Source organism: Alnus glutinosa, chromosome 12 (assembly GCF_958979055.1).
Source record: "Alnus glutinosa chromosome 12, dhAlnGlut1.1, whole genome shotgun sequence".
NCBI lineage: Eukaryota > Viridiplantae > Streptophyta > Magnoliopsida > Fagales > Betulaceae > Alnus > Alnus glutinosa.
Genome location: NC_084897.1, coordinates 737,841 through 753,791, shown reverse-complemented (window position 1 = coordinate 753,791; position 15,951 = coordinate 737,841). Strand labels below are relative to the sequence as shown.

At 35.8% G+C, this 15,951-nt stretch overlaps 2 protein-coding genes across 4 annotated transcripts; both read left to right on the top strand.

Annotated features, from left to right (window-relative positions):
- The first annotated feature begins 668 nt into the window (after positions 1-668).
- On the top strand, positions 669-5,575 carry LOC133851143 (pto-interacting protein 1-like). Of its 2 annotated transcripts, XM_062287453.1 has the most exons (9): positions 669-879; positions 1,502-1,583; positions 2,322-2,433; positions 3,161-3,411; positions 3,496-3,622; positions 3,859-4,132; positions 4,575-4,707; positions 4,804-4,890; positions 5,278-5,575. In XM_062287453.1, exons 3-9 carry the CDS (start codon positions 2,349-2,351, stop codon positions 5,407-5,409), a joined length of 1,089 nt encoding a protein of 362 aa, XP_062143437.1. In that variant the 5' UTR covers positions 669-879; positions 1,502-1,583; positions 2,322-2,348; the 3' UTR covers positions 5,410-5,575. The 2 variants fall into 2 exon arrangements, with proteins under 2 accessions (XP_062143437.1, XP_062143436.1); XM_062287452.1 differs by lacking the exon at positions 1,502-1,583 and having other exon boundaries at positions 670-879.
- Positions 5,576-8,012: 2,437 nt separating this feature from the next.
- Positions 8,013-14,768, top strand: LOC133851144 (probable sugar phosphate/phosphate translocator At1g48230). Of its 2 annotated transcripts, none has more exons than XM_062287455.1 (10): positions 8,013-8,170; positions 8,677-8,921; positions 9,059-9,166; positions 10,076-10,107; positions 10,185-10,235; positions 11,059-11,120; positions 11,213-11,474; positions 13,445-13,566; positions 13,649-13,743; positions 14,438-14,768. In XM_062287455.1, exons 2-10 carry the CDS (start codon positions 8,838-8,840, stop codon positions 14,438-14,440), a joined length of 819 nt encoding a protein of 272 aa, XP_062143439.1. In that variant the 5' UTR covers positions 8,013-8,170; positions 8,677-8,837; the 3' UTR covers positions 14,441-14,768. The 2 variants fall into 2 exon arrangements, with proteins under 2 accessions (XP_062143439.1, XP_062143438.1); XM_062287454.1 differs by having other exon boundaries at positions 13,301-13,566.
- The last annotated feature ends 1,183 nt before the right edge of the window (positions 14,769-15,951 follow it).

The window sequence follows — 15,951 nt, the reverse complement described above, 5'->3', positions numbered from 1 at the left end:
GGTCAAATTCGTTGATGATGAATCGACAAACACACTTCTAGAGTCTGACTTTCTCCTCTAAGGTCTCAGCTTCATTAACAAAAGTCAAATCATCACTCATTCGTTCACACGGGAATCCGCAATTGACTAATCACATGTGAATAGTAGCACTACATTATTTTTCAATCAATTTCGTCGTAATTAAAAAAAAAAAAAGAATTCCTTTTTTTTTTTTTTTTCCAAAACAAAAAATAACAAACGATTAAACAGAAGACACTAAAATCTATTTTCATCTTTTTATGAGATTAAAATACTTTTCAAATAAAAAAAAAATACTATTTAAAAAATATTACCAATTCTTTATAAATTTATGTAATAATTTATATTTTATTTTCGTAAGTGTTACGTAAACTGACTCAGCACGGAGTTTTACTTTTTAATCCCTAATGTAATAAGAGTGAGGTAGACTGATTACTTAGCATTAGTAGTCAGAAAAATCTCCCCAAACCTCTCAACTTCAGACCAATCAGTCCCTGACACGTACCCAAAAATTCTTACAAGATTCAACTTGTTTGAGTAGTCAAGTCTGGCTAGCTAACACTAAAACAAAATTTAAAAATAGAAAAAAAATAAAATAAAATAAAAATTAAGCAAAGTATAAGTGGTTGTAACTTGTATTAGCAGAAATCCCAGTAATAATACGTACAAATTGGAGTCAATTGTTTTTAGGAATCAAAAAGGGTCTGAAAGCTAGACAAGGCTGGGCAATCTGAGGCGCTTTATCCTGCGCACTCATCTCGGCATATCCTGCGCACCCTTCGCCGGCTTCGGAGCTCAGATCTCTCACACACACACTGATTTCAAGCGCACACAGAGCTCTTGCCCTATCTCTGATTTCAGGTACCGATCGGTCTCTGTAACTCTCCGAATTTCAGTTTCTCTTTGTTTTCGTAGTCAGTTTGTTAGTGATTTTGACTTTGAATTTGGTGGATGAAGAAATTCTGAGTAAGAAACGCAATGTTTGTGCTGTTATGTAAGCCTGTAATTGATCTGTTTTTTTTTTCTTTTACTAGTTTCGCTGTATTTGCTTTTTGTTTATATTTGTTTAGCTCTGATTTTTGGCGGTGATTGGTTTTGATCTGCTGCATCTGTGTGTATGATAGCCGAAGTGGCTTGATTGGATGATATCACTCGGTGATGCAAAAGTGAAATGATTTGAACTGTAATGTGCAAAAGATTTCCTTTCTCTGACTAAATTCTGGAGTTGAAGTAACCATGTGGGACTGGGGAGGTGGCTGTGTTGTCAAATTTTATGGTGGATATGGTTTGTGTTGAATTGATATGAATTAGAAGTTGGGAAAATATCACTAGATATTTGTGCAGTGTTACTCAGATTTGCCGTGCCGAGAATGTAAGGAACGTTGTTGTAAATGTGATTACATGCATGCTATCTTTGGGTTTGGTTAAAGGAATTTCGTTGTAGAGTTGTTTATGAGCTTGTGTAACGCATTTATTCTTGCAGAATTTCACATGTTTAAACATGTGTCAATTTGAGCGGAGGTGGGAATACGATTTCGCTACTGAGGTGGATTTGCAATTATGGGGTCAGAAAGATTGAATGCACCTGGAATTTTGAGTCGTTATTTGCATGCCCTTGCAAAAGACTTCACCAGATTGTTTGTTATAGATAGAAAATAAAGTGTTTATTAAATAAGTTTTGTCATCTATGGGCATGGATTAGTTGGGTTTGATTGGGAATGCTAAGAGTGTAGCGAATTATATTGTAACATTGGTTAACGAGAATTCTTAATAAGATCACTTTTAGTCTTCGGAAGATAGTTCTTAAATGTTGTTCTCGCACAACTCGGTTTGATTTAGCTCAATAGATCCTAGAATCCCAGCTACTTAGATTTGTTACATGTATTTCTTGCTTCTCATTTAGCTTCACATAGGTGCATATGGTTCATCTATTTTCACTTCTTCCTCTTGCAAATGATAAATTTTCTCATATAGGGAGCTATATGTCGTAGGATAATGGGGAGTCTGACCTGAAATGGGGAATGACACTGATGTGCCTCAAAGATACAGGAAGCCCAATATGTTTTTGTGTGTTTATTTTTTAATGAATTACTTATTTAAAAAAGATGAAGGAAGTGAACAAAGAAAATTTTAGATTGCTATTTCTTTGTTTCTTTTTCCTTTTTGAAATGGTTCTTTTGTATGCTGTTCATCATCTCATGAAGCACTTAGCTGGTCTGTTCTATCTTTTCCCCTCCTATATATTTTATGCGTAAAAGTTAGAGTTGCTGCTTTGTTTATTTAAAATGCTACTTTTTTATCAGACAGGAGTACTCTTGAGGAAAAGAATCATGAGCTGCTTTGGTTGTTGTGAAGAAGATGATGTTCGTAAAGCTGCTGACAATGGAGGTCCATATGTGGTGAAAAGTTCAGCAGGTAATTCTGTGGGCCAAACTACAGCTGTTGCATCATGACTGAATTAATTCATGTAACTATGTAATGTATGGCTGTTTTACATCTATATAATCAACATTTAGATCAAACTAGTTTCTTAAATGACAGAAATTTTCTTCAAAATGGGTTGTAGGAATTCCTACAACTCAACCTCTAAAAAAGTGACATGTGTCATTTGGCATGTTAGAAACATATTTTTTTGAGTAATACTACATGTCTTCCTTGTGTTTCTCTTGTATCCCTCAAAATTGATATGACTTTTAAAATCACTATTGAATTTGGGATAGATCTCTATTGGAATTTGATCTAATGATGATTTTAAAAGCCAAGGGACACATGGAGGACATGTAGCATTACTCTTTTTTTTTTTTTTTTTTTAATAGCATGCGTTTCTCACATGCTTAATAGATACATGTCACTTTTTAGAGGCTGAGTTGTACGAACTCCTACAACCCAGTTTGTGAGAAATTTCTATCCTTTCTGAAATGCACTAGCCAGATTGGTTGGAGGCTTAAGCTGTATGAGTTTTTGGTGCTTATATCCATTTTCACTTTACACACACACACAGACATGTAGCGTTCACATACAAACTCTTTGTTGTATTTTTTTTTGTCCTTTTCTTTTTGGTATTTTACTTTTATGTTCTTTGTGTGTGTTTGTTAGGTTACTGTTTTTATTATTGTAATCTGACTTGAATCCTATCCTGTAGGAAATGATGGAGGCTATCATTCATCGGAAACTGCACCCAAGGGTGCACAAACTGTGAAAGTTCAGCCCATTGAAGTTCCTGCTATACCAGTGGATGAACTAAAGGAAGTTACAGATAACTTTGGGACAAATACTTTGATTGGAGAGGGCTCATATGGAAGGGTATATCATGGGGTTCTTAAAAGTGCGCAGCCTGCAGCAATCAAGAAGTTAGATGCCAGCAAACAACTTGACGATGAATTTCTAGCCCAGGTTTAGGCAACTGTAACTTACTATTTTTGCCATGTCAATGAAATAAGTTAAGATTTACATGTCAATTAATGTTTGAATTTACAGGTTTCTATGGTATCAAGGCTGAAGCATGATAATTTTGTTCAATTGCTTGGCTACTGTGTTGATGGGAACTCCCGGATTCTTGCCTATGAGTTTGCGTCTAATGGTTCTCTTCATGATATTCTACATGGTATGTGAAATTGAACTGCAACTGTAAAAGGCTGAAAACCTGATGATATGTTTATTGTTTTTAGCTGCATTATCTGGGTTCATATATTGGCTTACATTATATGCTGAAGGCATTTCTTATTTAATTTCACAGTTTAAATTCATTTCTTGTAGATGCAGTAAGTATAATTGTGAGGTGCTATATTCACAGTTTTAGAGTTGTCTTAGTATTCTACTTATTATTCAATTTTTATGCAGGGAGAAAGGGCGTTAAAGGAGCACAGCCTGGTCCTGTTCTTTCATGGGCACAGAGAGTAAAAATTGCTGTAGGGGCCGCAAAAGGGCTTGAGTACTTGCATGAAAAGGCCAATCCTCACATAATCCATCGTGACATCAAGTCGAGCAATGTTCTAATCTTTGATGATGATGTTGCTAAGATTGCGGACTTTGATTTGTCAAATCAAGCTCCTGATATGGCTGCACGTCTTCATTCCACCCGTGTTCTTGGAACCTTTGGTTATCATGCACCTGAGTAAGCAATTTATGGATGCATCATGTTTGTTTTATCTAATACCTTTTTTGTTTTTTTTTTTCTTTCTTCTTTCTTCTTCTTTTTTTTTTTTTTTTTTTTTGTATTAAGTATGATATAAGGTCATGAGGGAATCTAATCAACTTAACGGCACATGAAATTCGCTGCCAAAGATTTCACTGAATGACCATGATATGCATTGCATTATCTAAATCAATTAGTGATTCTTTTGCTTGCTGAGATATTTTCTGACAAATGAATACTTGGCCTTTTTACCAAGGCCAATCAGACTTAAAAAAAAAGGTTGCAAGTCTATTACTTGCCTTTTTGGCAATTAAACTGGGCATCAGCTTGAACCGGTGAAGTTTTCCAATATTTAAAGCTTGATGTGAGACTGTATTCCTTGAGCACCATACATTTGTCATTTTGTACTTGTGGTTGGCAGGTATGCAATGACTGGACAGTTGAATGCCAAGAGTGATGTATACAGCTTTGGTGTTGTCTTGCTTGAACTTTTGACAGGGCGAAAGCCTGTTGATCATACATTACCACGTGGGCAGCAGAGTTTAGTTACATGGGTACTAAATTGTGTTACTCTTTTATTACATCTTTAGACATAAAATATTTTGTCCGTGCAACCAAGCTGATTACAGTAAGGTTTTGACATGTGTTAGGCTACACCAAAACTTAGTGAAGACAAGGTTAGGCAGTGTGTTGATACAAGACTCAGTGGAGAGTATCCTCCCAAGGCTGTTGCAAAGGTACTTGCTCCGACTCCACTTTTTGACTTTTAAATACCAATTTCTTTTTCTTTTCTTTTTTTGAATGGGTTTGTTTGTAGTTTGGTGTTTGGGGAATTCAGTGTTTTTTTTTTTGGTGGGGGGGGGGGGGGGAGGGTGGGGGTTGAAAAGAAGCGGCATGCATTTGGCAGACGTGCAGCTAGGAGATGTGAGGAATAACTCATAACAAGAGTTGTCCAGGTGGTTAGATAGAGTAAAACTTCTATTCTTTTCATTCGTTTGATAGAGGTCATGGTGGCTGAAGAGGGGTGGAATCAGAATATGAGTCAAAATATCTATCACTTCAAATCCTTTTTTGACCCCAAAACCATCTAATATAGCAAGTCCTTTGCTTGTCTTGATTTACAGATGGCTGCTGTTGCTGCCTTGTGTGTGCAATATGAATCTGACTTCCGGCCAAATATGAGCATTGTAGTCAAAGCCCTCCAGCCACTGTTAAATGCCCGGCCTGGACACGCCGGTGAAACACCAAGCTTGTAAACTTCTCTGTCACGAGCGTGTGCATTTGTGCACTCATGTGAGTAATGCAAATATATCGAATGGATTGTTTCAGTAAGTGTTGGTAAATTGTTTGAACAAGGTTGACATATGCTTCCATTATTTACACTTGAATTGTTCATAATTTGTGGGGCTGCTTTTCCTCCCATCTGAATTACTCTTGATTTTCTTTTGGCCTCTATTTTCGATTCTTTCCTTTCCCCTAAAATGATTGCCACAGGCCCACAAGAGGGTTGCTAAATCGTTATTGGCACTCTAGTGGGGTTGCTCTTTAGAACGAAAACCTGTGGTCAAGGAAACGTAAAAGCTAAAGAATAGCTATTAGCTGGTCCACTCGGCAAATGAAGTTGGTTGGCATGCGTGAGCTATCACATATCTACTACTCTAAAATGAAAGGAGAAATGTTTGGTTTCATTTTTTTACATATTTTTTGTTTATCTTTATGCAAGAGATGAGCAAATTCACCATTGAGTGTATGACACATAATGTGGATTTCACTAATTTAATGGTAGATTTGCAAAAGAGATATGTAAAAGAATGACGTCAAACACATTTTTATTATTTATTCACGATAATTGGCATTTGAATTAGAAATCTTATTTCCTCATCCAATATTAATGATGGATGCCTCCACCCCCCACCCCCCCGGCACACTCAAGATTAACTTCGACACGGCTATTTGAGATGGTTTCTCTTTTCAAGTTGCTGTCTGTTTGAGATTTTAAAGGTCTAATTTTACAAGCTTCGGCCATCATTTCCCCCCTTTCGACCCAATACGGGAGAGGCATGGGCTTCCTTTCTTGCTTCTTGATCGGCTGTCCTTTTGCACCCAAAAAGTTTATTACCGAAGGAGACTCTATCGTAGTGATCATTGCCCTCTCTCAATCGGGTCTCATCTCTGTTTGGAAGATCTCCTTCATTATTTTCAACACTCTATCCTCAATCCCAACTCTCTCTGACTAGAAGCTAAGAAGATAACACTTTGTCCCCACAATGTAGGCAAAATGAGCCGCAATCATAAACTTCTTTGATCGCATTCCTATATTCTCTCAACCCAATCTGTGTATTCCCTTAAATAGTGGGAAAGTCCCTCCCGTAATTTTTGCTCTCTCTCTCTCTCTCTCTCTCTCTCTCTCTTTCTCTCTCTCTCTATACTAATAATAATAATAAATTGGTTTACAAGGATTTCAGCCTCAACTCAAAAGAGTGCACACATGGTAAGCAGCCATGCTGACTCTAATAAACAATTTAATTCGTTCCTTCTAAATTCCTTGTGCCATCAATCGTTTAAAGAGCAACATCTGGTGAATGAGACATCAGAGTTAGGCCAAGCTAATGCTTATCTTTAAAAATTAAAAAAAAAAAAGAAAAAAGAAAAAAAAAAAAAGACAAGTAATTTGTAAAGTTGTGAAAAAAAGCTTATTATTATTATTTTTTCAAATGCTGAAAACTCTTCGCATAACGGGTTTTTACATATGGCTCATATTACGGATGTACAAACGGAACGGTTATAATAGCTTTAAAACCGCTAACCGATTTCAAAATAAGTTATAAATAATTGCTAACCGCCTAGGCGGAGGCAGTTAGCAGTTATAGGGTTTGAAAAAAGTGGTTAATAATCGCTAACTGCTTATAATATATAATTTTAGATTTGTAATGTTTGGGTTTTAGATTTGTTTGTATTTGGTTATTTGGATTTGTTATGTTTTAGATTTGTATTTGTATTTGAACTTGGACTTGTTACTATTTTGAACTTTGGAGTTAAAACCTGAACTAAAACTGGCCAAAAACCCAAATTAAAAAGCGGTTATACAACCGCCGCTAACCTGCAGTTATAAAAATAATCGCTTCCGCCTAAACTGTTAGCAGTTTTAGTCAATAACCGACAGTTATAACCATTTGTACACCTCTAACTCCTACCAGTGCCACTACTAACACACTTTTCAAAATAAACCATAAAGCTATTTTTAACACTTCTCAAAAAATAAAACACAAACAACTTTAAAAAAATAACCAAACATGTACCCTTTTTCTTTTTTTATTAAGGTGGGGAGGTAAACACATGTTCATTTTTTTTTTTAAAGTGCGGAGACTACCTTGTTACATGTAACAAAATGAAAAACAATATATATATATATATATATTAAAAAAAAAAATACTTTTCAGAAATATTTATTAGATTTTGTATTTCAGAAATACTTTTCAAAATTTTACCAAATAAATTTTCTTTTAAAAACCGTGTACGATAATTTTTTCAAATACGGCTCCCATAAAATTAATTCTAAATTTTTACCTCTATTAAAATTATTTTCAAAACCCAAAACATAAATCAAAACTTTATCAAACCAACCCCAACCACAAAGGAAAATGTGTAGTTTTTTTTTTTATTTTTTTTTAATTTTTTGGAAGTAAGGAAAATGTGTTGTTGACAGGCAGTTCTCGTAATTAATCCTTTCACGCGCTTAGCCTCTCTCTCTAGACTCTTGTGAAAGGAGGACTTGACAAAAAAGCTTACCGCAATTAGTGATGTCAAAGCCCCTGGCGACGGCGACGTTTTTGGAATATCTAGATTTACATACACGACGTCGTCTTCCTCCGCGGGGTCTATAAAAGAAACACGCTAAATAAGTGCGCGTAGCGGATTTCTTGTCCCTCCAAATCTCTCTGCCTCACTACCTATCTCTCTCTCTCTCTGTGAAGTCCGCCATTGTCTCTTTCGAATCAGATTCGCACTTCTGACTGCGTGTGTAAATCACATTTCTATTTGTTTCCGTTCAGTTTTCATGCTTTAAATTTCACAAAAAAATTGGAATTGTTTGTCAATGTAATTGTGAGAAATTTAGGACAAAAAAATTGCGTGTAGTAAATTTTTCTAATTTTGGCGAATAGTTAGCAATTTCTTTTGTGGAATTTTTTAGTACTGCGACTAATTTCTATTCTTGGTTAGCTTATGATCTGAGTTGCTGAAATGCATCTGTAATGTTTAGTGTTTTTAGTTGAAAATTGGTTTGCTGAAAGCGCTTCAAAGTTCTGTATTGTAGCTGTACAGAAATGTGTCACTCGACAAAGAGAAAATGATTTGTTTACTAGTCATATAATGATCGTGTTGCTTGATTTGCGTTTGATAAAAAAGTTGAAAAGAAGTGTCCCATGTCACCCTTTTGCTAGTTTTAGTGATATGAATGTCGAAATCTCTGTGACATTGCATTCGTATTAATAATTGGCATGTTGATAATCATTGGTGAACAGGGGAATTCTCTGATTAAACGGGAGAATCGGACCACTTTTTATGGGGGATTTCATGTCGCGTGCCCTAATTTTTTGTTGAAAAGCTTGTATTCATTGATGATGCTTGGCGAGCAAGGGGTTGTTTGTTGAAGGGTTTTTGTAGGACTCGTATACCAGGGACAATGATAAGCAGGCAGCACTTGTTGACTTACATTTATCTTCTAGTCTATATATTGCTTTCATCAGGGGTTATTTTGTACAACAAGGTTAGGCGTTCGCAGTATAATCTGTCACCTGAACCACGGCTATTTTTCAGCTTCTTTTGGTTTCTTTTATACTTTAATCCTGATTTCCATCTGAAAGATTAAGTAATGAATGTTACCTGATTTTCACTCATCTGCAGTGGGTTCTCTCAACAAAGTACTTCAATTTTCCATATCCAATAACCCTCACCATGATTCATATGGGATTTTCTGGTGCGGTTGCATTCTTTCTCATCCGTGTTTTCAAGGTAAGACCCTTTTTTGATCTTGTGATGCCTTCACTTTCTTCTGTCTTCTCTTCACTGAGTTTGTTACTATGGACCATTCTTTTTTTGATGATTAAAAGGACGTTAGAAAAAAAAAATCTGTTGAAAATCTTATGTGATAGACTCACCCTGAGTAGTCTAATGGACACAGGAGTCGCTGAAACAACTATAGCTTTAATGGGTGGCAACAAGAATGTGAGATGTGTTCTCTTGATTTCATTCCCATCTCACTGCATTCGGAATCACTGTACATCGTATGATTTTTTACAACTAAAATTTATAGAGATTATTAATTGTCAGATTGGAAGATTTGATATAAAAGAGTACAATACTTGCGCAAGTTCTTGTCTTTAACAAGCTATGAGCTGACCTCAATGTATCAACAATGTCATAAACTAATTCTCAAAACACGTTTCCGACACTAGTAGATTGGGATTAAGACTTAGTTGAGTGGAGTTGGCTCGAGTTCTGATTTATGTCTTTCTTCCTTTGTAGATCTTTTATTTTTAATTCTTTTCTTTTCTTCTCTTCAGTTTTAAATTAGGTTGAGATCCTATGAAGTGTTGCTTATAGACATGAGAAGAAATGATTATTCTATGACATGAAAAAGGAAGATAGGTACACAGATGTACTAAATTAAAACCTTGATTCGGCCCCACCTAAAAGATATTAATTTTAAGGAGGGGCTATGAGGGGATAAATGATGATTGATAACTGTTCGAACTTTCCAATATGTTTTTCTTTGATTGGGTCTCATCCCTTTTCTTCTTTCACTTTCTACTCCCATCTTTGATTTGTACTCTCTGCCTTGGTATACCTTTTCTTTCCTGCAATGTTTTTCCCTCAATACTACTCTGCAGTGGTCAAACATTTTGATTTCTTTAATTGCAGGTTGTTTCTCCGATTAAAATGACATTCAAAATGTAAGCTTGTTGCATGCACTTGATTCTTTTTCATTGTCAAAACTTTCTGCCCTTCAGTAACTTTCCAGGCTTTGCAGATATGCAACATGTGTCATTCCTATAAGTGCCTTCTTCGCATCCAGTTTATGGTAAGTGACTTATATTGTAGAATTTAGACTTCTAGCTTGAATCCAATTATTCTTATCCATCTTAAGCAAAGGCTGGGGAAAATTCCGTGATATGCAACATGAACGTATGTTCATGTTATTCCCTGATATATCTGGGGAAAATTCCAGGAGGCTATCTTGAGGCATTTTTTTTTTTTACCTAGGTTTAGACAAGAAGAAGTAAATTGTAGGATATTAGCTTGTTATTCTACTGTTGTTCTATGTAACATTGAAATTAAACACTCACCTGAGCTTGTCCCAACTATCGTTATGCAGAAAGGCTTGGGATAATATTTATTTTTGTCAATTTTAGTAGGTAGATATTAGTACTTTTTATTGGAGAAGAACTTTTGGTTTCATCTTCATTAACCCCAATTTAGTTGGGATTAATGCTTGCTTGAACTTATTTGGGTTGTGAAAATGATCCTTCCCTCTTTTGCTATTGTGGCGTGGGACATGTATCTTCTTTCTGTGCAGCTATTAAAATCTACATTCAATGTAGAATTTAATGGGCCACGTTCTAACTATCAACTGTTTTATGATCTACATATTTTTTTCTTGAAGGCAATTGAATATGATCACTAGTAAGCCTCTTAGATATGTTCCTGTTTAGGTTTTAGCAGTTTTCATACTTTTGATCCCCTAATATGTTATTGATTTGTTGTTTTTGCACCATAATGTAGATTTATCAAGATTAATAGTGCTCTCAATATGAAGGTTGCGATTTCCATATCCACAATGGCGTGGCTTTCACATGTTGAGTTTTATATTCCAAATCTTTAATGCATTCCCTGTGTCTATACAGGTTTGGCAACACTGCTTATCTTTACATTTCTGTGGCCTTCATCCAGATGCTTAAAGCCCTAAGTATGTTAATATTCTGTTTATTTGTATATTATTTGTATGCCTTGGAAAATACTAAATCTCTAAACATATAAAAAATTTGGATTTTTTCACAGTGCCAGTGGCGACATTCCTCACTGCAGTTGTCTGTGGCATTGACAAATTAAAGTATGATGTGTTCTTGAACATGGTGCTGGTCAGTGTTGGAGTCGTCGTTTCCTCGTACGGGGAAATTCATTTTAATGTGTTGGGTACAACTTATCAGGTCATGGGAATGTTTGGTGAAGCTCTCAGGCTGGTCTTAACACAAGTTCTTCTACAGAAGAAGGGATTAACTCTAAATCCTATCACTAGCTTATATTACATAGCACCGTGCAGGTATCTTATTCTCACATATTTGGAACCTTTAAATTATTGTTCTATTTTTGAGTTTTACATGTTGATTCAGGCATTAATGGTACTTATCTGGTGGTTCTGAAATAACACGGTCCTATTAGGCCTCAAACCCCAACTAATTGGGGAATTCATGAATCCTATTTTGCAATTCAGTTACTTAAAGCCATAGTCTTCAATCTTTATTACATCCTTGACAATCGTGTCCCTCCTAACGACTTTTATGTCATTTTTTTTTTGATAAGTAAGAGCAGATTTTATAAATAACAACGTAAGGCGCTCCTAGTACACACGGAGTATACAAGAAACAAAAGCCTCAACACCGACCTGACCCAAGCAAAGCCCTCGTCGAACACCCAAAACCCAAAAAACAGTAAAAACCCTCGTCGAACACCCAAACCAGCCCCGAAAACACCACAGCCCAACAAACCCCCCAAAATCCACCAGAAACCCCGAACAACCCCCCCCCCCCCCCCCCCCAAAAAAAAAAAAAAAAAAAAAACCCAAATAAACCCAAAACCCTAGAGAGACACCCAAAGAACAAATCCAAAATACAAAGGAAATGCCAGAAATATAGGGAAAAAAAAAATGGTGGCACGTGCCACTGGAGCGGCGCAGCCATCGGAGGGCGCGAAAACAGCCGGGGAAGCCAGCCGTGAGGCGCGTGCATGGTGAAAAGGCCCCAGAAACCGTAGATTTAACCCCCAAGCTTCAGACATGCTCGTAGCCGTGCTCGCCGGAACGGCGTGTGGCGGCCATCCGCAGTTGCGACGACGGGGGAGAAGAGTCGGAACACGACAGAGAGACCCTTGGTGAGGCACGTGCACGGAGAGGAGGACCCAAACGCCATAGATCTACAACCCAAGAAGCTGAAGAACCAAAACAGCCACGCAACACCGGTGCGACGGCCACCCACTGAAGAGACGACGACGGTAGACAAGAGCAAGCCGGCGAGGCCTCAGGCAATGCGTGTGTGCGGAGAATGAGACCCAACCACTGTAGATCTACTCCACGATGTAGACAAACCCAAAACAAGAAGACCAAAAAGAAGAAGGAAAAACACTAAAGGACCTAGATTAGAATGGAACCGGAAGAGGAGGCAGGAGGGAGACAAAACCAAAACAAGAAGACCAAAAAGAAGAAGGAAAAACACTGAAGGACCTAGATTAGAATGGAACCGGAAGAGGAGGGAGGAGGGAGGTCACCCTCCTCCACTAGGCGTTCTCAGAAAAGAGGACCAAGGGTTTTTTTGGTTGAGCAGGAGTGAGAGAAAAGAGTTCAACCAACTAAAGCTAATAGGTCGAAGCATCAACTACTTTTATGTCATTCTTGGCATTCTTTTGGCTCTTTGCAGTTTCTTGAACTTAAATCACTCATTTGTATCAGTGTATTTATACGCTGTTAAATAACTTTTATGATGAATTGTTATCTGGTGGTTCTGACTTTTTTTTTTTTATGATTTATTGATGGTATTTTATCCTATGTGGTTTTGATTTGTTCCACCTATCATCTAAGACTTTACTATTATGTTGAGAATGGTAGGATTCGGCAATTTCCTTGCGACACTCTTAAATAGTGCTCTTCTCATGCATTGTCCTTTGGGATGCGTAGTTTTTTATTTGAACTTAGAGGAAAGCCAATCTAGCAACTACATTCTGGAAAAGAACATTTTGGGGTGTATTGGAAAAGAAAACTAAAATTTATTGCTGATATGATTCCAGATAAATCAATTGATATGCAATCTGTGGGTAAAATTATAATTTTTATGCTGTTTGGCTGAATTACTCATTCTCATCCTCTGTCATGTGCAGCTTTGTCTTTTTGTTTGTTCCTTGGTATTTTCTGGAGAAGCCTGTAATGGATGTCTCACAGATTCAATTCAATTTCTGGATATTCTTCTCAAATGCACTTTGTGCTCTAGCTTTGAACTTCTCGATTTTCTTGGTAATTGGTAGAACCGGAGCTGTAACTATCCGTGTTGCCGGAGTTTTGAAAGACTGGATTCTCATTGCCCTTTCAACTGTTCTATTTCCCGAGTCTGTGATCACTGTGCTTAATATAATTGGTTATGCGATAGGTAAAAATTGGTCGGTCATTAGTTTTAACTTAAAACTTTTGAATTGATATTGAACGTCTACTATAATTGTGTCTTTCTGCAGCTCTCTGTGGTGTTGTCATGTATAACTACTTGAAGGTCAGGGATACTCGTGCATCTCAAATTTCTTCCGAGAGTCTCCCAGATAGAGCAGTAAAGGTCGATATTCTCGGCTATTCTTATCATATTTTAGGTTGATTAGTATTTATTCCCTTTTTCATTTAGGTCTTATTCTTAGATATGTTGAAAACTTTTCCTCAACATTTGAGGTGAGTATGCAGTAACCATTTTACAGATGGCCATCGTAAAAATCTGATATCTGTCCTTGTGAAGAACCTCATTTTGGACATTTTTCAATGTTTAAAGGGTTATTGCCTAGGAGCAAGCACATAATCTTAAGCTTGCTACCTCCATTTTTTGCATCCACTCTGGAACTGTAGCCATCTGATTGAACTGCTTTACCTTTGGCAAGTTCCTTCAAGAGGGCAGATTAAGTTGTGGGAACCATATTTATTTTATTTTTAGTAAAAGGAAAGATCACTTTTTAGTAAGGGAGAAGTAATTATCTTGTGCCAAAATTAAGTCTTTTTTCTTCAATATTATGTATTTTTTTACAGCTGTTTTTGCTTTTCGTTTTGATAATTAGTTTTTATGATTTTCTTGTTCTTTTTGCTCCTATTAATTAGGTGGTTTCTTTTGTATACTTTTTATGTGTATAGGGTGTCTTTCGCTTTTAATGATATCTCGATTACTTATAAAAAAAAAAATTATCTTGTGCCGAAGTAGTTCTGGAACGGTTGGCTATTTTTCAAGTGATTATCGTGTTCTCTTCTTTTTGTTTCCTATGTTGCAGTAGTTGAAGATGGAGAAGGCATCTGATTTATATGTCCCCAAGTGGCAATCAAAACAATAGAAGTGGCTGAATGAATGGATGGAATGGATCTGCGCTCGTGATTCAGATGTGGATGAAGAATCTGGGTTAATTCCTCCTTTCAAGGATGTCTCATCTTGGGAGGCGCTGGCTTAGGAGCAGCTATACGGCCTAGGAGCAGAGAAAAAATTGCAGAGAGCAGCTAGTCAAAGTATACATTTTTCTTTCCTTGAATTTGGGAATATAATATTTTTTCACATAGCATCTTTATATACGACTATATGCTAATTTGCCTTATAGCATAGTTTGAGCACGGGATCAAGGTTTAGTCTCATCCAAAACCCTAGATTTGGTTAAGTTGGTGAAGTATCTATTTGGTAGAGGTGAAAATTGGTAGGAAGGAAAATGGAGGGTCGATGAAAGTTTTTTCTTGTTCGGTAGGGAGAATAAAGGAACCAAAGGAGAGTTTTGGGAGAGGTTTCTTATGAAGTTCATATCCAACGAAGGCATCTTTATTATCGATGTACCTCTCTTTAAAAAGTGATAATTTCACAAAAGACTATTGAATTATATGCTGTCTTGAAATAAGTGTATTAAATTGGCAAATATATCAAATTGGAGTATTCAAGTTTTCAAACGTCTGACTTAAGGATACTCTGTTAGGATTTATTGTTAAATTCTGTAAATTTTTTTAAAATACCTGTGTTTATTTTTTTTAAAAAAAATTATAAAATTTTTCAAAGATTTATGGATCGGTATTTGTACAAATTCTATTAAACTATGATCAATACTTAGATCCTAGAATTTTTTTTCTTCTTTTTTTTTTTCCCTAAAAAAAATTACGATATTTTGGGTACTTTAATTTAACAGCAAATCTAAATGGAATATTTTTAAGTGAGACGTTTGAAAATTTGAATACCCAAGTTTAAGACATTTGTTAGTTCAATATCGACGTATAATTTGACATCATTTTGTGAAATTATCCCAAATAATAATAATAAAAAAAGCAATATTCCTACTTTAATTGAAGAGTACGACACACCAACGGACAAGACACAGGATATATGTTCCAATTACTAATCTAGTATATGTTCCAATTACTAATCTTAAAGAAAGTTTTGGCAGGCAGTCTTAACCGTTAAAAATCCAAAACAAAAAATTGAAAATTTCATCTAATTTGTAATTAAATTTGTAATGTGTCATAATAACGTTACTATTTAGTGATATGCCAATTTGTTACGTTACTAATAATTTAAATTTTTTTTTAAAAAAAAATAGGAGGGACACAAAAGTTACAAAAAGTAATCTTTATTTTTAGAAGAATACCATAATGACAAAAAATTGACTTTTAACATTATTCAAAAACTACAATAAAAATAAAATCAAAATATTAATACAAAATAGTAGAGTATAATGTGAAATTAATACTAGGGTAGGGTGTATAATATTAATGGTAAATGGTATGAACAATATCAAAATTTAATATTAAGTGTATT

Coding starts and splice junctions, on each gene's coding strand:
- LOC133851144 (XM_062287454.1), top strand. CDS start 8,838: ATGATAAGCAGGCAGCACTTGTTGACTTACATTTATCTTCTAGTCTAT. Junction 10,108..10,184: donor ATTAAAATGACATTCAAAAT/GTAAGCTTGTTG, acceptor CAGGCTTTGCAG/ATATGCAACATGTGTCATTC. Junction 11,121..11,212: donor CCAGATGCTTAAAGCCCTAA/GTATGTTAATAT, acceptor ATTTTTTCACAG/TGCCAGTGGCGACATTCCTC.
- LOC133851143 (XM_062287453.1), top strand. CDS start 2,349: ATGAGCTGCTTTGGTTGTTGTGAAGAAGATGATGTTCGTAAAGCTGCT. Junction 3,412..3,495: donor ACGATGAATTTCTAGCCCAG/GTTTAGGCAACT, acceptor TTGAATTTACAG/GTTTCTATGGTATCAAGGCT. Junction 4,708..4,803: donor AGCAGAGTTTAGTTACATGG/GTACTAAATTGT, acceptor GACATGTGTTAG/GCTACACCAAAACTTAGTGA.